Source organism: Microtus oregoni, unplaced genomic scaffold, assembly GCF_018167655.1.
Source record: "Microtus oregoni isolate MIOR12 unplaced genomic scaffold, Mior012 000006F_ref0000085, whole genome shotgun sequence".
Classification (NCBI taxonomy): domain Eukaryota; kingdom Metazoa; phylum Chordata; class Mammalia; order Rodentia; family Cricetidae; genus Microtus; species Microtus oregoni.
The window spans coordinates 9,917,717-9,942,661 of record NW_024543065.1 but is presented as its reverse complement, the minus strand read 5'-3'; the positions used below and the strand labels follow the sequence as shown (position 1 = coordinate 9,942,661).

The window sequence follows — 24,945 nt, the reverse complement described above, 5'->3', positions numbered from 1 at the left end:
CAAATAAAGACACACACACACACACATGGATGGCATGCACGCAAGCACATGAGTAAAGGGCATAATGGAGAGAGGGTCAGACAGACAGACACAGGAAGATTCTAAACAGAAGCAGATCTTGCAGAGCTTAGTCCATTTCCATCACGCAACCTTTGCTGTCCAGTCACGCTTCTACACAACTCTCCGTTTCTCACCAAACCTAAGCATAAAACGGACAGTTTTGTTGGGATTCCAGGTCTTCATTTTAAAGACTCTGTGTCACGTAAAAATTTGATTAAATAAAGTCGTAAGGGTAGAAGCTGTGTCCTTCGTGAAGAATGAGGAAAGACAGCAATATTTCCACTCCTACAGGGACAAACACAAGGTTAGTTATAAACTGAGAGAGATAACGCCTCAAAAGCAATAACAAGGCAGCTCTATGCCACAGCCCTCCCACATACACAATAGTATGTGGTTAATTATTGATGACCTTGTGCACCTTCATTGTCAAAGTTAGAGATGACCGGATTCTACTCCACAGACAGTTAAAGCTTTAACTTCAAAGGTTTTTGCTTCATTTTGTTTTTAATGTGCATACAAGCCATAGCAGAACGCTGATTTTATTGATCACAGCAGTGTTTAGGGAATAAATAACACGAAATTATGCCTGGATAAGTCCAGTGGGAAAAATAGGAATTTTACCTAAATTTAATTGGAAATAAAAATCATACTAAATACTTGACATCCATATCTTAGTTTGACATGAACAAAGACAAAATTCACAATCAGATACCAAAATGAGTCAGACACTTTAAAATCTCGGCCTTCCTATTTTGACTGGTCATTTTTATGCCCTCTTATTTATCCAATCATGTTTATATTTTTCCTCTTAATACTAATAAATCCGTACAGTGCAAGCACTGTTCTCTTCATTGAGATCGAGTTTAGTGGCCTATCATCAACCTCAAAGGTTAGAGATTCTGTTTTCTCCCCCTGCTGCCACAGCAAGCAGCTTACACAGACACAGCAAAATCTCCTCAGAGGGGAGATAAGTGGGGTGACTGGGAATCAAATTAAAAACCTGAATCACAGAAAACTATAAATGAAGATGGCTTTTATATGTTAAAGCATTTTTTCCACACAGCACACTTTATAAAACATGTTGATTATTAGCATATATCTTCCTCAGAATGCTTCTCGTGTACTGGCATGAATGGTCTGCCATCAGTATACTCTATCTATCTGTAGTTTAAAAAAAAAAAAGTAGAACAGTTCATGACTGTGGGAACTAAATAAATCCACTGAAGCTGGGAATCACCCTATATGTTTAACATGTTCCTCTCATCAACATGTTAAAAGGACAAATCCAAGTTTCCAGCCCAAGCATTCTGGCTTCCAAACTATGATCAGTGTGTAGTTTCAAACAGGTGGGCCTTCCAAAGCCCTAGAGGACTGCAGGGCCTCGGGGCTCCCTTCTTTGAAGAGCATGGGACTCTGCATAGAAAGAGATCTATCTATAAAGAGAAACTTAAGGACTTAGAAGCATACTGGCTTTTATGGCCCACTTACACTAACCAGCTCCCTTCGACCCACCACCGAAGAAACACTTACTCCGTTCAATAAACAACAGTTGGCCAGGAGCCCTTCCCTGCTCCGCTGGAATCTCAACACCCTCCTTCACTCTTAGCAAGAGCTGGCTGCGCGGCTGCCGGGGAAACGGGCATCAGCGCTGCCCTGTCATCCCAATGTTGAGAAATGGCTCCGTCTGATAATGTCCAGAGCTCTCTGCCTTCAAGATGAATCCTGAGTTATGAAGGGATGCCATACTGGTGTTCCAAGTGCAAACAGACTTGCCATATCCTTGAGTTAGGACACAGAATAAATACAAAATTGCATAGCCTATCAAAATGTTTAGCTGGATGCCTGGATAGAAATAAGTAGGCAGTAAGTTATTTTCTTTTCTTTTAATATTTGAAATATTTTATTATTGTAAAACATGATAGGTTTTCTGAGCCTGAACAGGGCAAACAGAAGACAGATCACAGAGAGATAGACCTTGCTGCCTAGTTAGCAGTCTTCTGCCTGGTTTTTGCTCCTTTGTTATTTTTTTCCTTATGTCTTTCTTAGACCTCTTTGCATGAGTCACAACTGTTTAGATGTCCCACTGTGTATTACTTGGATTCTTAAGCTATTTTTTTCCAGTGAAGTTTCATTTTACTTACACTGTTTTGTTTTAGAATTAAGATACAGGTTTATTTGAAGGCAAATGTGAATAATGATCTCTTGTAGGTATATCCAGAGTACATCTGCCTGCTGGTATTTTGTCGAATGGAGCACCAAAATAGAAAAGGTAAACATAAATAAAAACCACAGCTTCCTTATTCCCTATATCCTGTCACAGACAAGAAATAAGAGACAACATAAGGAGTTATGGAGATACTGGAGTTATCCACTACCGAAAGCATTGATTTGTAAATTTGTAGACCTGGAAGTATTTGAAGACACTTAAACCACTTTCCTTGGTTAAAGCTGGTAATCAATTCGTATTTGAAGAGCCAAGAAGCAGTCTGTGCAATGAGAATACCTTACATTTCTATAAGCCTTCTAAGGCTGAAAATGCATATTCCGCATCAGTCACGTGATTTGAGTCTAGGCATTCTATGCATTGATACACAAAGATGAGGCATTATTATTGCATTGACTTGATCTTAGGGTCTTCAAATAATAATTGACGGTCTGGTCTTATTCGAGAAAGCCATAATAACTATTAGTTAAAGTATTCCCAAACCCAACAATCGGGTGCCAAATTGAGCAAAAGCTCTGTGCTTTTTATGGCTCACTGATAAACCATAAGGAAGTGGTTAAGACAACCTTGGACAACTATGGCTCCTCCCACCAATTAGGTCCTGTGATTATTGTTAGCATTGGGCGGAAGAGTGCCATGGCTTTCTCTCTTTAGGGCTTAGCCACAGTTAACTCTTCATTCCACGCTGTTGCCCAGTACACAAACACGCAAGAGAAAATTCCACTCAAGTTTCATGAAGCAATACTCCCACCCACCCCTCCCTCCACAAGGGATTATTTTTATCCCTTTACAAGTTAGGTTATATTTTAGATATTCTTTTCCAGTGATTTCCTTACAGAATTGAGCCCAGTACTGACAAAAAGAGTAGTTTACATACAATTTGAACCTCCTGAGTTGGGAGTCGTAAAGTACTTAGACTAGTGCTAGCCTCAAAAAAAAACATAAAAATATCTGTTATTTGAAAAAAAAAATAAGTGTACACTAACAGACCCAAAGCATTGAAAAGGGATGTAACGCTTGCTCTGAGAATGACAGCCTAGACAGAAAATAGCAACCCAGTGATACATATTCCAGCAGCCTGAATGCCTGGCTCATATACTGAGGTGACATCCAGATGCCAAGCCTGACACTGTCGTGTCATGGTGTAGCTGAACAGTGAGACCTAAATTACAGGTGTTTATCAGGCCCTACTGGCTAAACCAAATGTTGAGATACAAATTCACACAGATTAGAAGTTGCTTGTCAAAATCATCTGATCTAAAATGGGTCACTCTGGTTAATGTTATTATGAGATTAATTGAGAAGGAGAGAGTTGTGTGCCTTGGAAGTAGCTTGTGAGCCTGACCAATAACGATCGAGCAAGTACAGCTGCAACTATTTTAATTCGGCCACCATTATTCTAGATACCAATCGTTATAGTGTTAAGTATAAAGATGAAAGATAGAGAACACGGTTGATTGATGTCAGGCTATACAGCAGAAATTAATTTTTAACAAAACATCCCTGGGAGCTTATATTAACAAGGGCCTCCTTCCTACAGTCACAGTAAGTGCAAAGATCAAAGTTTATCAGGCAAGTGAGGGCCTCACTTACATTAGTGTTGGGTGATATCTGTTTCTTCTCCTACTTTGCTTTCTCAAAGGCTGAGAAGTGCAAGGAAGAGTTAAAAGTTAGAAAGTAATTGTTATGAAATCAAGTTTAACGCTGTAAACTTTAGAGCTGGGGGTGCAGCACAGTTGGTATTCTGTTTGCCTAGCAAGGCAGAAGGCCCCGAGCTTGATCCCTTGGGTCACATAAACCAGCACGCTCCAGAGACAGGCAGGGGACCCTCAGGAACTACATCGATGTGTACAAGACACACTGTTCCCAGATTCTGAAAATTATACATAAAGGAGGAAAAGTAAAGATTTTTTTAAAAAAATACTAGTGAACAAAAGATATATAAAACCTAGAGACATCATACATAGAAAATCTCAGTCTGAAAAAAAAAAGACACAAAATCAATCACTTGAAAACCACTTAGTTAATAATCAGGTGTTCGTCAGCTTAATGTTGCAGTTTTACCTCAAAAAGCCCACTGTAAATGTAAACTATCCTAAGGAAAAAAATGTATGTGACACACCTAACTCAGAGAGTCTCGGGGTAGCAACTCACGCACTGTGGTGATGGCCCTCAAATTCCAAGGGTTCGGTGGGGCTGCAGCTTAGAGGCACCTATTATTATTGTGGATGTAGGCATCACATACCCTAGCTCAGCAAAAGATCAATACCCAATTTGGATCCAGTTCACACCATTATAAAATCCCCCCTTCCCCCTAAAAAAGAACCATCAATCAATCAAAAACGGTTTGTACTGCTACAGTAACTTATCACAGGCACCATACCTTCCCAAAGGAAAAAAATAATATATACACATGTATAAAAATATTAGAATTTGTTGTTGTTGTTGTTTCAAGCTAGGATCTTACTATGTAGCCTTGGCTGTCCAGGAACTCAGACCTTTCCAGGGCCTGTTTCCATCAACCAGGCCCCACTTCCCAATAATGGTGTGAGAAGCCATTAGTTAGGTCAAATCCTTCAAGCTTCATCAAACTGTGGCCAACTAGCCTCCAAGTTTTCAACACACATGTGCCTTATTTAGGAGGGGGAAAGGGGAACGAATCATAATAACAGTCCTAGAAGGAAAGTAAAAGAGAGATGGTTTATCTCTAAAGAAGATGCCCAGAGTGAGATCTATGAGGAAAAGTGAACATGCTCAAGAAAAGAACTGTAATAAGAATATGTTACCTATACCACGAGAGAGAAGAGAGAGAGAGAGAGAGGAGAGAGAGTAAATAAATACAGAAATGCAAAAAACCCTCTGAAGTTATACTCTTAAAATTATTATACTAAACATTTTTTTGTGGCCCATGAAGGTATCCTGTGTTATTCTGAAATTTTTGTAATAATGAACATGCGGTAATGACTAAATGAGTTATATCCGGTTTTGCTGCACATTGTTCTATTACTTGATCTTTAAAGGATATACCATGAAAGTGTTAACAGCTACGTAGTCTGTATTTTAAAATGAAACTGAAAAGCATAGGTTTCCAAATTTAATATAGATACATATATTAGGTATGTAGCTGGTTTGCCTGCACAGATGTGTGTGCACCACCTGTGTGTCTAGGGCCTGGAGTTACAGATGGTGGTTGTGGTCACTGTGGGTGTTGGCAATCAAACTTTGGGTTTCTGCAACAGCAAGGTCTTTATTCATGAGCTCCTTTCCTCTAATTAAATGGCAAGGCACCCCAACCAAGTTCAGGGCTCATGCTATTTCTGGCCAAGTCCTGAACACTGCTTCTGGGAAGGTAAGGAGAAAGGCCAAAGAGACCTGTTCAGCTCTGTCATTTCTCAAAGCAGAACAGCACCCTCTGCAATTCAAAACTCCACTGCAACTTAAAGTAGTTGAATACTGCCACATTTTGGAGTAAAGTGCTCTGAAGTCCATGGCTTTTCATCTTATTTTATTCATGGTATAAAAGTGAATTATTGTTTTAATATTAATGAAGTAAAATACATTAGTCTATGTTTTATGAGTGGTGCTTAGCATTTAGTAACTTTTCCAAGGCTGAATTTATTAATTTTTTTTTCATTTTTTTCCCCTAAAACCTGTAAAAGTTGTGCATGCCATATCAAATCCTGGATTAACACGGGGCTGCTTCCCCAGCAGCACAGACAGGAGGAGGCATCTCAGCCCTCCACTGCCAAAGTTCTTAAGCACATAGTTTCTGCACAAGATTCTGGGATGGATGTAAAGGGCTCAGAAGCTGCTTCTGTTCATATCAAAACACGAAATTGGAGGAGTCACTGTTTAGATTTTTCTACTTTTTAAGTCCTTCTTGTGATGGCATGACATGGTTTGAATGGGTTGAACTGAACACGCCGTGGTATAGAGAGCGATAGCCACTGGGGACAGCTGTGGCATAGTTGTGAATGAATGTTAGGGGTGGACAGGATTGTTGTAATTAACCTCCAAACTGTGAAGACCCTGCTGAGGGTGGATACAGCGATGAGCAGAAAAGAAGGGGGCCAAATGCAATGGAATGCTCTTCTGCTCCGACCTCCTACCGCAAGGAGTAGCCCATCGCCCTCAAGGTTTCAACTGCCTTTGCGTTCCTCATGAGACTAGGGAGAAAAGGACACTCCCCATTTGAAGCACCCAACAGCAAACAACCTAATCTCATCCCTCACCTTTCTTGGTGGTGGATTTCCAGGGAGTTTGAACCAGGGAGGTTCACGTTCTTTTAGTCAATCTCCCATCTCTGGCACTTTTGGACTCAGCATCCTTCTGGTAGCACTGTGTCTGAGACAGAGAAGACTCTGCTTTCTAAAGAGTCACCAAGTTGTGACTTTGAAGCCATTTTACTATTTTTTTTTTAAGCTCAAAATTAGGTATACCGCAAACAAGAGTTGGGGTTGGCTATTGTTGTTACTGTTTTGTTAGAGTTTTCTTAATGATTATTTTTATTTCGCCTATGAAGCTGGTAAAACGGGATGCCAGGAAGTCAACAAGTAAAGAAACTTGGAAGAACTTAAAAGGTAAAAATAGACAAACCAACTTTTAGCTGGAAGGGCTTATGAATCCACAGCTGTAATTACTAGGCCCAACCAGTCAAGACACAAAGTAGTCCTGACATGGTCAGTTAAATCCCGTAAGTGTGTGAGTTCAGTCGGATTCAAGGCTGTGCTGCAAAGGGCTTCTCCCGCAGAGAGCTTAAGAAGTCTTTTAGGTCGGGAAAGAACAAGCTTTCCCAAGCACCACACAGGCAAAGTGAAAACAGGTTGCAGTTGGAAATGATACTGGGAAAACGTTAAGACTGACTGAGCGCCAGAAACCTGAACCTGTGCAGAGCTCAAATCCACGAGATGTTCTCAGAGGACTCCCTCTGCACAGGTGCTAACAATAGTCAGGAATTTTATCACACCCTGCCACCCTGGACTGGCACTGAAAATGGCTTCAGACAGCAGGCAGTGGCCTAAAACACTCTGGGAGTTTGGACGCGTTTGAAACCACCTCATTCTATTGCGTACTAAGCAAGCTTAAATCTCCGCACAACCTTCCAAACTAAAATCCTAGCTGTAAGAACCCACGGGCAAATGCATATTCTAAATGTCAGCAGTATGCTTTTGGTTAGCACGGATGCTGAGTGCAAACAGAGGAAACAGCCGCACACCTTGTTCATTCTGGAAGTTGACGAAAAGCTCAGATGGGCCTGCCTCTCATCTTTTACCCTGATTTCTCAGCCTGCCTGCTGTTCGTCCACCAGACACACGTCTCACTGGGACAGACAGTGATTGAGGCAGAAGAGAATGTCCTAGGCAATTCCCACATACAGCTTATTCCCAGCACCAAGTTAACACGTTGTAATTCAGTTTAGATCTCCAGGGGTTAAGTCATGTATTGTTTGTCTCAAACTTCCCACAGCATCCGACCTGCTCAAGAAATTGTGAATGCATCTTCCAAGACCATAGGAAGTGCCCTAAAACTAATACCTCTCATGGATCCCTCCTAACGCTCGCACCATGATTTTCGCTGTGGCTTTGGATTTTGGCTTTTAAATGTGTTGGTTTATTTTCCTGATCATTCACCCAAAGATTCATCCTCTTCCAAAGAACCCACAACCACCTACAATTGCAGCTCCAGAAGATCCAACACCCTCTTCTGAACCTCCACAAGTATCTATCCACACACGTGGGCCACGAGGATGCCCGCACATACACATCACCGACTTCTTGTTCATTGTTAAAGAATCTCAGCCACAGAAATTTGTTTTCCAAAACATTGAACTGTTCACTCCTTATCGCACTGTCTCTTATATCCGTCTATCACCACGAAGCATTCCTTGGCTTAGTTCAAGTTACCCCATTATCTTCTCTGCTGGGCTTATTTAAAAGTGAAAAAAAAAAACACCCAAACAAGCAAGCAAACAAACAAAAATACTGCAGCCAGAGGGTTTTTAAAAAGAACGGCAAGAGATTCGCTACCCAGCAAACTTAAGTTGACTTAGTCCAGTAGTGATGAGGACAATTAAAGTGAATAGATGCTATTAATGAACCACTCACACTTCTAAGTACTTAAACTCAGTGCTCCAGGTGCTCTTTTAAGTACTTAAGCTCAGCGTTCCTCAAAACACATATCTGGAGCAGATACCTTTATTGCCCTGCTATGCAAATGAGAAAACTAAAGGCAAGTGATGGAAGGACAGATCAAGAGAATGTCAAAGACCATACGCGGTCCAGCCCAGTGCCGTGAGCCTCTGCATTACCAAATACACAGAACGGACACCAGCATGTGGCTGTGTTTTGACTAAACTTGAAATGGGCACAAAGTATTAGTTACTCAGTTTAAAATTCTTTGCTTTCTTTGCTTCTGTTTTTAATGCCTATGTCTATGTAATTTGAAAGTTTGAGTTTGGCTTAGAAAACATTTACTCATTTCTAAAATTGCTTTTCTCCTAAATTCACAGGTAGCAGACTGCATCGGTCTTGCTGAAGAAATTCCACGTTCTCTGTTTCCCATTAAAAACGATGGATGTGTTTAAATATGACTATCAATGTCCTGTCATAAAGGACGACCAAAGTACCGGAGGGAATGTGTTCTGTTTCTGGGATACGGATGCTAGCTGGGGAGTTAGGGGGTGGATGTGCTCAGCCTACCTTCATTTCTGGATAAGAGGAGTGGGAGAAATAGCAGAGAAAGCCTCCAGGCACCCTGGAGTCCCGGTAACAAAAGCCATAGGTCACAAGAGATATAAATCCAGCCAACAACCAGAAACTCTGCCTAAGAACGTTTAGGATACAAATGTGTGATTCTGTACTATACAGTGGAGGCCTATGTTGAAGACCCTTCCTGCTGAAGATTCTTCCCACTCCTGCCTCAGGCAGGGGAGCCAGCACCTGTCAGAATCTAGGAAAACAGCAATATTCTCTCCTCCTAGGACTCTGTTTACACTTCAGGTTACTCAACTTTGGGGAAATTCCGCTCAGTGGAATTTTACTATCATGATGGCAATTTTTGCACAGTTCTCCTTCTGCAGTATTTTGCTTTTGGGGAGGGGCAGTAATCTCAAAGAAAGGAGACTCTCATACACTAGAATTATACTAGGCAAGTTCTGAAGCAGATCAACAAACTGTGAGAGATAGCTTGATCTCTGAGACTTGCCAAATCATGAAGGTGTGGTCAGTTACAAAATAGCCTCCGGCTGCACTGTGAATCATTAGGTAGGAAGCTCTATAGAAAGAGGCCTCCTCTAGGTCAAATACCGGCTTCCCAAGCTCCAAGATGCTTCCCAACATCCTCAGTACTTGCCCTGGCATTGACTCATAGCAAATACTAAAGATATGAGGAATAGAATTTAAAAAGGTATCATCACAATCATGGCCAGAAGCTAAAAAAAACAGAAAAGTCATCTTGGATGGAAAAGGCTGTTTTGATTTTGTAGTTGTTTTTGTTAGTTTGTTTGATTGATTGTTTTTGGTTTTGTTTTGTTTTGTTTTTGTTTTTGTTTTGTTTTGGGGACAGGGTTCCATGTACACCAGACTGGCCTCCAGCTTGCTAAGTGTTCAAGGACAACCATAAACTCCCGATCCTCATATTGCCACCCCCCCTAGCACTGGAACTACTCCAGGGAGTCACCACACCCTGTTTTTATGAGGTGCTGAGGATGAGCTCTGTGTATGCTAGGCAGGTACTCTACTAAAGGAGCCACAGCCTCAGCCCCAGAAAGAGGATTTTCTATCTCTTCATAACTCTAAAAGGGAAAAACTATACGTATTGCACGCTAAGCATGGTCCCAGTCCTTACACCGTATGCTTATCCATGTTCAATAGGAAGGACTACCTTAAACGGTATTTATGGTACAGATAGAAAACATGCCAATGGTATTTGGTAGCATTCCTGTGTATCTGCAGAACTGAAGGAGGGGGCGGCTACACTGGATGATACATGACAGCAGAATCACCCATTGTTCACAGGGACCACATAAACTTTTATTTATCTTAGCACTTTCTCAGCATTTACATAGGCACTGTATAACTCAGACATGAATATATATGAAGCATCTATGATTCTCATTTCCATTCTTCCGCATACACAATTCCTATGCCTTCAACAATAATTTATTTATCACCAAAGTTTACATCCCTAACAGAATTTGCATTTTATGTGAGTTTACAATTATAGAAGATTTTTCACACACATTACTCATTTTATCTTTAAAGGTGTCTGGCCGAGTAACAAGAGAAGACATTAAAATCATTCTTCATTGGACTATGCCCATAGTACTGTGAGGAAATGAAGGATTAAAGAGAAAAGGGTTGAGAGCAAAGCTCAGACAGTTATGGTTTCCCTCCTGCTGCACGTTCAATGCTCTGGACCCAATCTCCAAAGCCTTTTGTTCCCTTGTCTCAGGTCTCTGCCAGTCCTTTTTCAAACATATTTGTTCCTAAGTATGTAAATATGAACTTAGGTAGAGAGGTAAATATGAACCATCTGCTACCAGCCAGCCAGATTATGACAAACTTCATCAACTCGGACTCAGTTAACACAACTTACGCTGACATAAACAGAGAAACGAAACCATAGAGAAAGTAAGAATACACAAGAGAAAACATGATCACTGAAGGAGTTCTCCATACTGACAAGCAAATTACAATAAGCTCAAGTGGCAGGGAGAGACAGGGTGAAATCAATAAATCTCTAGTTTGACTGTTCTCTTTACTTCTATATGCTGAGCCAGATGCCCAGGCCACGGCATCCATTACGGATGATGGAAGTATCTTTGCCTAATCTGGAAAGTCATGGTCCTTAATCATCCCAGAGCTTAAAAGACTAGGACCAACATTTATTTAAGCAGGGCTGGGTGTGATAGTTAAGTTTCAGTTGTTGAATTGACACAACTCAGAATCACCTAATAGAATCGCAATAAAGGATGGCTCAGCAGTTAAGCACATTGGCCGCTCTTCCAGAGACTCCAAGATCAATTCCTAACACCCACGTGGCAACTTACAACCACCCAGTTCCCAAGGGACCTCTGTGGGCACTTCGCGCATATGGTACACAGACACACATGTTCCCCCCAAAAATAGAAACAAATGTCAAATGAAAAAGTCCTTAAGAATCTCAATGAGGGATTGCCTAGATAAGGTTGGCCTGCAGGCATGTCTGTGGGATTACCTTGATTACAATAACTTAGAAAGGAAGACCTGACCACTGTAGGTGGCACCATTTCCTAGACAAGGGATGCTAGATTGTATGCTAGCAAAGGAAAGGAGTTGAGCAGTTAGCATGTATGTACTAATTCACAGCTCATGACTATGACTATGATGTAACTCACTAACCTAGGTTCTTGAAACCTTGACCTCTCCAGCAATGGTGAACTACAATCTGGAACTGTGAGCTGTTTTTGTCAGGGTGTTTTACCACAACCAGAAATAAAACTAAGATACTGGGTAACCCTTTCACTAGCACAGTGGTTCTCAATGTTCCAAACACCGCCATCCTTTAATACAGCTCCCCAGGTGGTGGTGACCCGCAACCATAAAATTATTTCATTGCTACCTCCTAACTGCAGTGTTGCTACTTTTGTGAATTGTAATGTGGATGTTTGATATGTCACAACCCACAGGTTAAGAACCGCTGTACTAGAATAAGAGTAACTGCGCACTCGGCTGCTATTTCTCTTCACTTTATTCATCACTTGACACTTCAAATGTTTAGCATCTCTTCCTAATTTCTGTGTTCTACAGTACAGCTATGCATCATGGGTAGCAGAAATGAGTAGAGCAAAGTCATGCAAATGCACCTGCACTTCACAGTTTTCAATATTAGGGTCCAGAGAGTAAGAGAGCGGTAGATTGGTTTCACTGTACCAATTGTATTCATTTCCCAAAGCTTAGACCACACTTTCGTACTCTTGTTGGTTCTGTTATACATATGCATATATGCATAAATAGGTCCTATCAGCATACCTGAAAATCAAGCAGCTATCTGACCGTCCCTTTCATTCACACACATTATTGACACTTTGGATCACTAGATACTTGTCATCAAAACCCAGGGGGTAAAACAGGTTTATATTTTGAAAGCACTGATTTTAAAATTCTAGATACAAAAAAAATTGGTTATAGAATGTTTTTTATTTATATAAATTATCAATAAGGGCTGGAAAGATGGCTCAGTGGTTAAGAGCACTGGCTGCTCTTCCAGAGGTCCTGAGTTCAATTCCAAGCACGCACATGGTGGCTCACAACCATCTGTAATGAGATCTGGCGCCCTCTTCTGGCCTGCAGGCATACATGTAGACAGAACACTGTGTATATATAATAAATAAAGGAAAAAATTATCAATAAGCAGAATGCTATGTGTGTTATAACAAATGTGACTCAAGTACTAAATCAGTTTGGGTTCTGTTCCTTTTGTAAGCCAAGGTCTTATATAGCCCTGACTAACACTATGTAGACCCGGCTGACCCAGGTCTCCCAGACCCCCCTACCTCTGCTGGAATCAAAAGCATGAACCACCACATCCAGCTTCAGATACTGAATGAAAGGTGAAGTTCTTCCCGGATAGACCACTCTGAGCAAGTTGCATCAGATGTACAAGTCATTAGCTTAAAGCTGGATTCATTCAGTACAGGGAGGATAAAATAATGAAAATAATACATTCCCTGCTTTTAAAGTATGACTCAAGGGGAAATACAAGAGTAAGTCTGCCCTGAGCGCAAACACCTGCTCTGTAATAACAGAAACCTGGGAGGACACAAACCCCTTCCTCTCGTAGTCCTCCACTCTACCCTTAGCAGCTAAGCCTCAGCTTCCCAACCCTCACCCCACCCAGCGCCCCTGATGTGACATCGAACCCAATGTCTCCCCCCAGTAATCCGCCACCCCTCACTATCTCCTGGCTTCCTACCAGGAAGATTTTAGACACACACACAGAAAGACAGACAGACATCACACACACACACACACACACACACACACACACACACGGTCCTTCATTCCTCCCTTCAATTGTTCACATCTAATTTCATTCCACTGCAAGTGACACTGTAGCGGCCTCTCCAGTTTGTTGCATTTTCTGCTAATCTGAAAGGAAAATGGGTAATCACTCCATGCTTGTGCATTCGCTCAATAACAAATCCTGTCTCAACCAGTTCCTCACAGGATCTCTGGAGACACTGATGGCTTTCCCCTCTCTAAGCCCGTGTGTAGAATGGAAACAAAAGGATATTGCGGAGATTTTAAAATATGTAACACATTGATCCTAGATTTTGCTAGGTCATAGGCCCTCAGCAAATGGCAGATCTACTGTTTTTGTAATTGCTTTGGGAAAATTTTCCTTTTTCAGTGGATAAGAGATTAAATACACCTAAGTATAGCTAAAGGAGGGGGGGGGAGAGTAGGCCTAGTAAACTTGGAATAAAATTAGGAAAAAAAAGAGAGAGAAATGATTGATGAGAACGTTTAAATTCCAAAGTTCCTGAAGGTGTGTGAAAAATTCTGAGGTTTTCCATGCCTGCCTGATAATTGTCTCTAATTAGATCTCCCTCTTAAACCCCAAAGTATTAAGTCGATACGGAATTTATCAATCCACAACTTATTAATCCCAACAGCTCTGTTTCTCACAGTTCAGACACTGTAGGCTAAGTTGATTCTTATTTACAATATCAAAAGCACAGAGATTCTTGCTATATACCATCCCCAAACTCAAGCTTCTACGATCACGGTGTTATCAACGAGCAGAGGTTAACATTCATTTATACTTTTTGCCTTTCATTACTCGCCGTTATAACCATGTCATTACGCCAGTATTTTTCCAAATCACTAGTAAACAGCAAAAACAAACATAGCAATTGTGATTTCATCAGAGACTTCACTGTTGAAACTGCTAGCAAAAGTAGACACATTTAGAACAGTAAATGAATAGCAAAAAAACACTTGCAGACTCATTAATAAAGAGGCAATTAGGTCTTTGGGGAAATTCATTTTCTAAAAGAATGCTAAAGCAAGCTATAAAATGCAAGGAAAACTGTGTTTTGACATGAACAGTGTACACTGTCTTTTACATAATAATTTTTTCTCTTGAGAAAGCTGACAATCTCTGTGCTTAAATATGAACAGAAAAAAAAACTGGAAAAACAATTCCTGTGAAATTGAATGTATTCTATCTAATAACTCCAATTCATTAAATTTGACTGACCTACAAACATGCTCCCTATTACAGAGACCTTGGAAGAAAGTTATAAAGAGAGAGACAATTGGTACTAATGTCAGAGGGAATATTATTTCCCTTACCAACATTAAATCAAGCAAAGGTAGTTTATGCATAGTATTTATGGTTCCTTAGACAGTATCCGCACCCATAATATTCTTTCAAGTAACATCCATAACTAAAACGTTAGCTTTATATTTGTCTTCTTGTGAAAAAAAATTCTTCTCAAGCCTGAGTGTTCATTAAATATAAAAAAAAAACCTCATGTAATCTTAATTATTTTGATGTGTCAGGGATGCTAAATTATTATCAGGAAATATAAATAGTAATTATAAATCTGGGGCTTGACAGGTGGCTCTGTGATTTAGAGCAATTGTTTTTACAAAGGACCTGGGGTCAAGATTCCTAGTACCCAACGACAACTCACATCCATGTATAGCTCCAATTCCAGAAGATATGAAGTTCTCCTCTGACTTCCATAGGCACCAACCTAGCACACGGCACACAGACATACATGGAAACGAAACACTCATATACATAAGACAAAAACAATAAATCTTTTTCAAAATCTATAAAAATAATTATAAACCCAGAGATATTTATTTTATGTCATAATTTAATCCTTAATCACAACCCTTACAATCCTACAATGAGGGCTGGAGAGATGGCTCAGTGGTTAAGAGCGTTGTCTGCTCTTCCAAAGGTCCTGAGTTCAATTCCCAGCAACCACATGGTGGCTCACAGCCATCTGAAATGAGGTCTGGTGCCCTCTTCTGGCCTTCAGGCATACACGCAGAAGGAATATTGTATACATAATAAATAAATAAATATTTAAAAAAAAAAAAAAAAAAACAATCCTACAATGAAGTGCATGTGACAATCTTTTTTCAAGCTTAGCTTGTTCTAATACAATGTTTCCAAAAATTAAAACGGACAAGCAAATCACCTGATTGAAATACAGATTCCAATCTAATATATGTAGGGCTGACCAGAGACCACCACGAGGTCCCAAGCCAAGCTAATGCTGATGCTCCATAGACCACACAAATGCTAGGAACACAAGGACCAGACAGCAATCAACCATGACGTCTTGGCCAGAGAAAGGCCTCTTTCCTGTTCTTGCCCTTACTACCAAATGACACCGAGGAGCTGGGACCAGGCTCTCACTTCTTCCACTTAGGCAGTTGCTTGACCAGCACACTGCCCAACTACAATTAGGAGAATTTCGATGGCCAGTCCAGCAGCTGCCTAGGACAAGGTCCAGAGTTCCAGCCTGGACAGCTAATTCAGGAGCAGGAGGCACTGGGAAAGGTGGCGACACAGAGGCCAATCTGAAAGTTTTATTACATACTTACTACGTACGTAATATATAATAGAACAGGAAAGTGAACAAGAACAAATAGTTCACTTAGTATAAATTCAGTTTCTCCTCTACAAAATAGAAAAGAAATACGAATAGACTTTCAGTAGTCTTTCAAAGAATGTAAGTAGACACTTTCAACTCCATCACCTCTTTTCCTCAGCGTCTTCCTAGTATGAGACTTTGGCACTGAAGTTCACACTATCATTAAGATAGACATACTTAAAGCTTTCGGCTCTCCCAACTAAATAACTGAAAAGTATTATTCCCATAATTCCCTAGAACACTCCCCTTTGGCTTCATTCCGACAAAGGCTTCCCTTTGGCTCCCCTACCCCATGATGCCGGTAGAAGACTCAGCCAGCATCGCCCAGCTCATCGCTTTTTCATTCACTGGGCTCTACAGTCACCTAAGTGGAAGCATGAATTATTTCACTTAAGACCACTTTCTTTGCACCTAAAATAATTGTAAATGACAAAATAAGCCTTTAATATGTTTTTCTGGATTATCAATAAATAGCAGAATGCCAAAAAAAATACTTTGCACCAGGGTTAAGTGGAGAAATGGCAGTGTTCCACAACAGAATCAATACAGTCCTTGCATGCCCACTTCAGCGTTTTCCCAGAACCTCAACAACCTGAGACCGAACACACAGTCAAGTTTTTATATGAGGGACTAACCAAAACATTAACCCAAATCAAAAAAGAAAAGAAAGGAAGGAAGGAAGGAAGAAGGAAAGAAGAAGGAAGGGAAGAAGAGAGGAAGGGAGGAAAGGAGGAAGGGAAGAAGGGAGGAATAAAAGAAGAAAAAAAAAAAGAAATCTGAAAAGAATTCAAGATGAATAGAGACACACATCTCATAACTGACTGCATAAAATGTGTCTTATGACCGGGCATTGTTGACACACACTTTTAATTCCTACTCTTGGGAGGCAGAGGCAGGCAGATCTCCATGAGCTAAAGGCCAGTCTAGTCTACAAAGCGAGTTCCAGAACAGACAGAACTGTTACACAGAGAAACTCTGTCTTGAGAAATTAATTTAGTAATATGTCTTATGAACCGCTCTGATTCTTTGGGGAATTTCCATCAATCATGTGTGTCATGTCTGCACTGAGTGGGGTCTAAAGTTCGCCAAGTTTCTGCCTTGGGCTTCGTGCTATAAGCATCCAAATGTGGCAACTTCCAAAAAGTTTTCCAAGGCACAGTTGGATATAAATTATCCACTTATCTAGAGCGCTAGGCAACATGGTATTCAAATTTTCCACCCCCTCTTACAAAAGGGACTATGATGCCTTTCACTCAGGAATGGATAACCACAAGAAGCAAACATTCTGTGACACTAAAAAAAATTATTTCATGGATATGCAGGCTTGTTTTTGAAATAAAGAGCAGTCCGATGGATGTATTATTCATCAGCTTTGTAATCAAATACGATTTTAAGATATAGGGTGACTTGATATGTTTTGTACAATTTCTCAGTAACTATGATCAACAGCATGGATTCTGCTGCATAAAACAACTCATGTTCAAAAGCAATTACAACCTTTTTAGGCAGAGAAACCCCATTTGATAGAGGAACACAGACCAGACACAGATGATCAAAGGGGAATGTCTGAGAGGAATACACAGAGGGAAATGTTTGCACTCTCAGAATAAGAAATGAATCTGTTTGGACAAAGGCAAAGAGGCCAATTCTAATAAATGACTCAGAAAAAAAAGACGCTTTTCCATCTTCTGAAAACTAGGTAAATGACATCATGCATGTATGTGCACGTGCACACGAACACACACACACACATGCGCACACAAACACATAACGCACACACACACAGGCAGACACACGCACACATGCACACACGCACACATGCGCCCTTTTTATTTTGTCTGTAAATTCTTTTGATAGTTCCTGCTCTCAGCCTTCAACAATCCTTTGTCCTTTCCTCCATGAAAAACTAAGTTGGAGAAATGGGAACAGTACAGATCCACACTCAGTATAACCTCCTCTGTCTAAATACAATCCTGGGAGAATATGAGTGGTAGCCAACACACTTTCTCCATATGAAATTATGTCATGCAAATTTAAGGCTCCACACATAGGCACTAATACATCAATACTGGACATAGGAGAGGGTCTGGTATGTGAGAGCACTGGTTTAGTTTTGGGTAGTGGACCGGTCATATGGCTAGCATTTTCAAACATACACAGTACCTAAAGATATTTAGCAAAAGCGACAAGCTTCTGGTTTGCTGACTATGGATGTGGAGCTAAGTTGTTATCAGGGAGGTGTGGGCCGAAGTGTGAAAGAGGGACACAGTAACAGAGGGGTTGATTTATTGATTTATTTTCGAGATTCACATTCATGAATACAAAGAGAAGAGCTGTCAGCAACACACATGCCAATGACCAAACAGCAGCCAAACCTGCCTCTTCCCGTCTGGGCAGGCAGACACAAAATGACATCTCACAGGCTAGGAAACTCAAATATAAGGGAACCATTGAGAAAGAAAAACAGTCCTGAAATTATCCATATCATTATTAGGGCGCAGAATTCGGAATTTTAATGTATTTAGACAACAAAGAATACCAGTCCATCAAAATTAGAGAACTAAATGGCAAGCCTTAAACACGAGCCGGCTCCAAAGTATCTGCCCAGGAGATAATCAGAGTAAGAGAAATTTAATTTTGTACTAGAGACAGCAAGAAGCCAGACACAAGGCAAGGGGGTCTGTTTTGATTTGTTGTAAGGTCCTAAGGAATGACCAGGGTGATGTGCCAGGACCTGATCCAAGGCAAAATCTTGAGCAGCAAGCGTTCCCAGGCTCACTTCATAGCAGACACAATAGTCCCTCTCTAGGTCATTGGTAAGACTGCATCCAAAGTTACATGTAATTCTCCACACTGAGGAAACACTGAACCAGTTCAACAAATCACCTTAAAATCACGACACTATCCTTCTCTCTCTCTCTCTCTCTCTCTCTCTCTCTCTCTCTCTCACACACACACACACACACACACACACACACACACACACCTTGCTGAACAGCCTATAGTTACCGAGAGTTCTAAGAGTTTAAGAGCCATAAAAGCTGAAACTCTGGCACTCAGGCTACCTTAATTTATGATGATTACACCCCAGATAGCTGAGCCATGCTTTACAGTTGACAGTGCTGGTCCACATAAACGACTTCACTTGGTCCTCATAAAAACTATGTGGAAAGGTCGGAACACGTATTATTATCCCCATTTTATAGATGAGAAAGCTGAGTTTCCAAGCAAGACAGGTTTTGTCGGTCATGAGTTCTACAGAAAGCTTGCTTGCATGGTGAGACCAACAAGAACAGCCACGCATCCCAGGAAACAGACTGTTCTAACACTCTGGTCTCCCATACCTCAGTTTTCCTGGATAGAATGCAGATGCAAGTGTTGTTTTCAGAGGCTAGCGTGAAGGGTGAAATTCAGAAAGCCCTGGCTTTAAAGATGTTTGCCATGCGGCCGCTTTTAGACTTGAAAAGCAAACAGAAAAAAAAAAAAAAAGCCGGTTGTGATAGGAAAGTGTTAATGTGTGATTGAGACACAAAGAGATTCAGTGTGTAAAGGACATTTCAAATCCCCAACTACAGTATCCTCCCCAATTTGTTTTTGACGCGTACAACATGTACAGCCACACAGTAATATTGAAAAGTGACGACCTGACCTTGGTAATCATGATTCCTAATACATATTTAAGAGAATGGACTACTTTAAAACTTTGAAAATATGCCTCTTTCGATCTTTAATGCATGTTTATTTAAATTTCTCCAGATGTTCATTATTTAAAAGGCTATCAGAAGAAAAAAAAGCAAGAAATAAAAGAGCACTTCCAATTTTTTTGAATCTCTAATTCATCTCCAACGCCAATCAATATTTTTTCACAAATATGCCAAAGAGTTTAATGACATTACAATACCAAATGATTTATGACAACTAGGGGGAAAAAAAAAGAAATGCCTACAAAACCAACTTTAAATCTCTGGAGACAGACTGATAAGTCCAAAACGTGACTTTAAACTTGAGAGATAAAAGACCTTTGGTTGTGGGCATACATGCATATCCTGAATAGCAAGAAGATGTTAGCAGTTCTGTGAGAACGGGCAGCATTCATAATAAACTCTCAGAAGCACATCTGCGCCCTGTGATGAGGCATTCTCAGTACACGTTCATGGAAAAGATAAATAACACTTTGAAAGAGAAAAGTTTCTCCAATGTTGAACCTATATCCATCGGCTGTGAAGACATCACTAGTCGCCAGTCCCGAATACATGAGTTTAATCATGCAACTGGTAAAGTTCAATTAGCAAACTACATGTCTTCTCAAGCTACGCTCTCCGCGTAGTGACAAGCACTGTGTAGAAATCAATACTCCCTCCAACTTGCTGCATATAATGAGTTACATCAAGCATGGTTCCAATACTAACAGCATTGTATGGCAGAGACGCAGGCGGTAATACTGAACCCGGAGAGAATTAAATTAAGTCGTCGGAGCTCACTGCATAGAACTGGTGCCCTCTGCACATCACCTAGATACATGGTTTCTCCTTTGCCTGCTACCATTTCACAGCCTCTGCCTAAGAGGAGGGTACACTCAGGCACCAGAATCTGAGCTCTAAGTCCCAGTATACAGTTGAAAATGGGGGAGGGGAGAAGAAAAGCTAATGAAGGATTTGCTCCGGAAAACAACCTGGTGAGTTTATTTCCAGGAAATCGGGCAGTCTCAACAATGAAACTGTCAAATACAAAGTAAGTTCGGTCTACGCATCCTGTCGGTTCAGCCAGAAGCGCGACAGTCTCGTTTCCCGTCACCCTTCGGCCCTTCTGTGTTTCCATCTGTCCTAGGAACCCAGGCAGCAGATGCGCCCGCCAAAAGCGCGGGGCCGGGGCGGTTGGCCAGAAAAGTTGTCAAGCCCTGCGGGAGGCAGAAGATCAACCTGGGAGCTCGCTCCCCAGAGTCCACCAGGTGAAACTTCAGAGCCGGCGGACGACACACAAAAGAAACCGATCTCCAGGAAGGATATCAAAAGTGGATGGGAACAGAGACAACCAGTCCGAGAGACCGGGAGTCCAGGGTCTTCTGTGAGATTCAAAAGGGGATAACCATGGAACTCTGCGTCGCGTCTCTCTACCCGGGTTGCCCTGGTGGACTGAGAACGTTCCCAGCCCGGGTCATCCAGGCGGACTCAGGGAGATGTGGAGCCAGTTTTGTGCTGGCTTCAGTACATAAGCAGGGTAAGCCTTCCGGGAATGGGCGCCCAGCCCTCGCTGCCCAGGACAGCTTTGATTCTATCCTAAGAGTCACATTTCCAAACGTCGTACGGGTTCCGCCAACATACACATGCAACATGCTCTACGCTGCGCCCTGTAATCAACCCAGGAGCAACTCTCAACCCTCAGCGGAGGAGGAAGAAGCCTCCGAGAGTCACAGGGAAGTAGTTGGACAATAGTCAGAGGAGGTTATTCCCGGGACAAAAAGCACCTGGCAGAGCGTGCCGATGTCAGTCCCTATGCGTCCCCACAATTCTGACAAAAGCTTCCCGGGTAATTTTTTGAACAGTCTGGCGGCAGAGAGCCACCAGCCCGCTCGGCGAGCCAAAGAATAGTGGTCCCGGGAGCCCTAAGTACTTTTTCTTTCTCTCTTCCCTAACTAAGGCTGTGAGGACTGCTTTCCCGACGCCCAAGATATCTACGGTTCACCCAAGAAAAGCAAGGTCGCCAGACTCCATCCAGTATACCCGGGGCTGTCTGCGTGCCCGGCCAGCCTCGGAAACAATGGGTCGCGAACGTAAAAGTTACCTGAGCGGGGTGGCGCCCACCTCCTGACCTCGCCCCGCCTGACACAAACTCCCAGGACAGACCTGGCTTCAACCTGCACCCCCCCACCCCAACACTCCGAGCAAATGCCTCCCGAATGCCCAGTCCCGGCAACCAGCTAGTTCCTCCTCCCTCAGAGCCCAAGGTTGAGGACAGCCACAGACCCCAGATGCCCCCCACCACCGACCACTCACCTGCTGAAAACTGGCCTTGGACCGACCCCAGGAGAGGCCACGGGGACAGGAACCAGAGCGCCACAAAAGCAGGCAGCGCCGCCGCCGCCACATCCATGGCGAGTTTGGGAGAAGTTTCAAGCAGCTTTGCAAAGAGCCTCCGGGGGTATCGCGGCGAAATCCACCAGCCAGCCGCCCGCCCGGCCTCGTGGGGGGCTCGCGGGGACGCCGCGGCCACCCGCCAGCACTTTCGTCCTTGCACAACGTCGGCAAACTACCTCGCGGGCGAAAGCGTCGCCCGCCAGCCGCGGCCACTGCTCTCCATGCTCGGTAGAGGCAGCTCAGGGTAGTCCAGAGTTACTTTGCTCGGGGAGGGACGGGGGCGGAGCCTGGGGTGACGTCGCCCCGCGGGCTCCGGCCGCTTCGGTGGAATGCGGGCTCCGGCGCGCGCCACCGCCGCCGTCGCCTCCTACCGGGAAGACGCGCGCCAGCCCGGCCGCGCGCCCCGCGCAGCCTTTGTTCGCCACCTGGGCTCGGTGGCCGCGCGGCTCCTGGGCTGCGAGCCGGAAAGAGGGACGCGGCGCAGCTCACTGCCTGATCCCCTAGGAGCGAGTCTTGAGAGGCAGGAGTGTGGGTGGACAGTGGGAGAACCTCGGAGGAGGCGCCCGAGAAGAGGCGTCCTGGGGTTCTGTCCCCGAGGTGGCGGTTCCACCGGAGCGGTTGGTGATAGGAAGACAGGGGAGCAACCTTTAAAACGCCGAGCTGCACTGAAATTTCACTGTTCCTTATTGCTGTGGTAAGGAATAAGACTCCCTACCCCCACTGAAAACTTACTCTCGTTTGTTCTCATAATAAATAAAACTTGGACTAAAATAAAATGTTGGGTAAGTTTCCAGTGTGAACAGCTGGCGTTCCTCATTTCTGGTTTGTCATTTACAGAATATCTGAATTTACTTGCCGCGTCACTGGCTTTGCTTGTTGCTGGAGAAGCTCCTATCCCTCTGCCTTTGCCTAGCCTGGTGTAGTAGAGAGTGGTTTGCGTTTTGTTTTTTATTATCTTGTATCTATTTAAGAAATGAGTACTTAATAAAAGGACTTTGCCCCGACAGCATGGTTGCTCTGAAGGAACCCTTTGCTGCGCTAACATCTTTAAACTCTGTCCCTTTGCTGCCTTAGGAGCTTGACGGGGTTTCACCAAATGCCACCCTGACTTGCTTCTGTAGCAACGCTGTATAGCTGTTTACTTTATTTAAGCCTGCAAAATATGACATAAGCAAGTGTGATCACAATTGAGTAAGCATAACTTTGACTTCGAATTTTGATGCCGTATACGCAAGTTCTAACAATAGTCTTGATTGACACCTGTCAGCCACTCAGACATCTTTAGCCTTTTTAAATCAAAATGAGGTGAGATTCAATTTAACGTAACATTCTCGCCATTTACAAAGCCACATCGTTCTGCAACACATATATGCTGGTATGACTAGGTTTTGAACAGGAAATATAAATGCAAGTAACTGTATGCCATCTCTGTATATATCTAGATACATACATATCTATGTACATATATTATACATGCATATAGATCAAGAAGGAGAAAGTGCATTTTTTTTTATTTGCTGAGAGAGAAACTTCATTAAACTCCCGTCTTGATTGCTCATTAGCACTTGTAACCAGCCTAACATTTGTCAATTCATTTCAACAGAATGCAGGCTTCCTCCCTCAGGGTACAACGTGGCTGAACCTTTGCTCATTAACCTATAACTTGAAGCACAGTGTACCCTGGGGCCCTATTTCTTACACCTAGGAGCTTTTCTAGATCACAGGTAACCAAAACCTATTATTTTCCTTTCTGAAGATTTAGCAGGACTTTCTAAAAAAAAATTAGCAGTAATTTGCCACAGTAAAAGGAAAGCAAACTCCTCTGTCCATGTGAATTCACCTGTTTTATTCTTGCAAGAATGATGAGAGACACTCATGATTTGGCAAATTGTTTGTAAACAAAACCCTATAGAGATGTAGACCACTTCTTATCATAGCCATTCCCTGGAACAAGAGATAAAGAATTTTTTTTTTTATTTTCTCTATGATGGAGGAGTAACAGTACAGATAATGCTTTGGGAGTGCTCAAGATGGGCCAGGCCCCTTAGATGGGCAGTATCACAGGGAGGAATCCAGACTATACTCGGCTTCAGTGAGCTCAGGCAATAGCAAGACAGGGGTGAAGCAATTTACTGCCCCCACACACACACACCAAAAAAAGGGGGGGGGGGAAGAGGAAAAAGAAGAGAAAGGAGGAAATTCTTACAAGGAATCAGCAGAGATGGCTTCTCAACAAGACCAGGAGAAAAGCAGTAACATTTTGAGCAAGTGAAGTGGTCCGTTTATCCTTAGGGCTCACAGCTAAAGTGGACCAGTGGGGCTCACCATCAGTTTGGTAGTTGGCTGTTTTTGAAATCTCCACTCTCCTGCTCTGGCATTTTTCATTTAAGAAAAAAAATCACTGAAATGTTCATATTCTTTTACCTACTTGCTGTCCTAACACAACTCAAAATATGAAAAATGTTTTAGGTACTCAGGTATTTACAGAAAAGAAAAGTGAGAATAATCAAATGTCCATATATAGACCAAGTCATGACTGTATGACTTAGTAGGATATCTCTTATAATACACGAAGCTGAATTTTATGGAAAAAGCAAATTGCGCAGGGAAGAATGTTAATGATCAAACATTGGCGCACGGTAGTTGAAGACATTATAGGATTTTCATTGAAAGAAAAAGATGAGGAGGGGGGAGTGGCTACGGAGATTATTCAGTGGTAAAGAACCCACTCTGCTCCTCCAGAGAGCCAGAGTTTGGTTCGCACTTACCGTGTCAGAGGGCTCACAGACATCTCTAACTCCAGCTCCAGGGAGCCTGACACCCTCTTCTGAACTTCCGGGGCACCCACTCTGACAGTGCCTCAGAGACACCCCCAGATTCACACGTGCACATGTGTGCATTAATGTACAGAATCACAAAAATAAAAT

At 42.3% G+C, this 24,945-nt stretch overlaps 1 protein-coding gene across 13 annotated transcripts in view; it reads right to left on the bottom strand.

Moving 5' to 3' along the window:
- Positions 1-22,247, bottom strand: part of Ptprk (protein tyrosine phosphatase receptor type K) — a 525,156-nt gene extending 502,909 nt beyond the window's left edge. For 3 of the 13 annotated variants that reach the window (XM_041654400.1, XM_041654402.1, XM_041654401.1), the window contains exon 1: positions 21,938-22,227. In XM_041654400.1, the coding sequence (XP_041510334.1) occupies positions 21,938-22,034 (97 nt within the window). In that variant the 5' untranslated portion in view covers positions 22,035-22,227. Of the gene's footprint in view, positions 1-21,937 lie in introns of all 13 variants that reach the window. The other 10 variants (XM_041654406.1, XM_041654407.1, XM_041654408.1 and 7 more) reach the window with 5 other exon arrangements.
- Between the last annotated feature and the right edge of the window lie 2,698 nt (positions 22,248-24,945).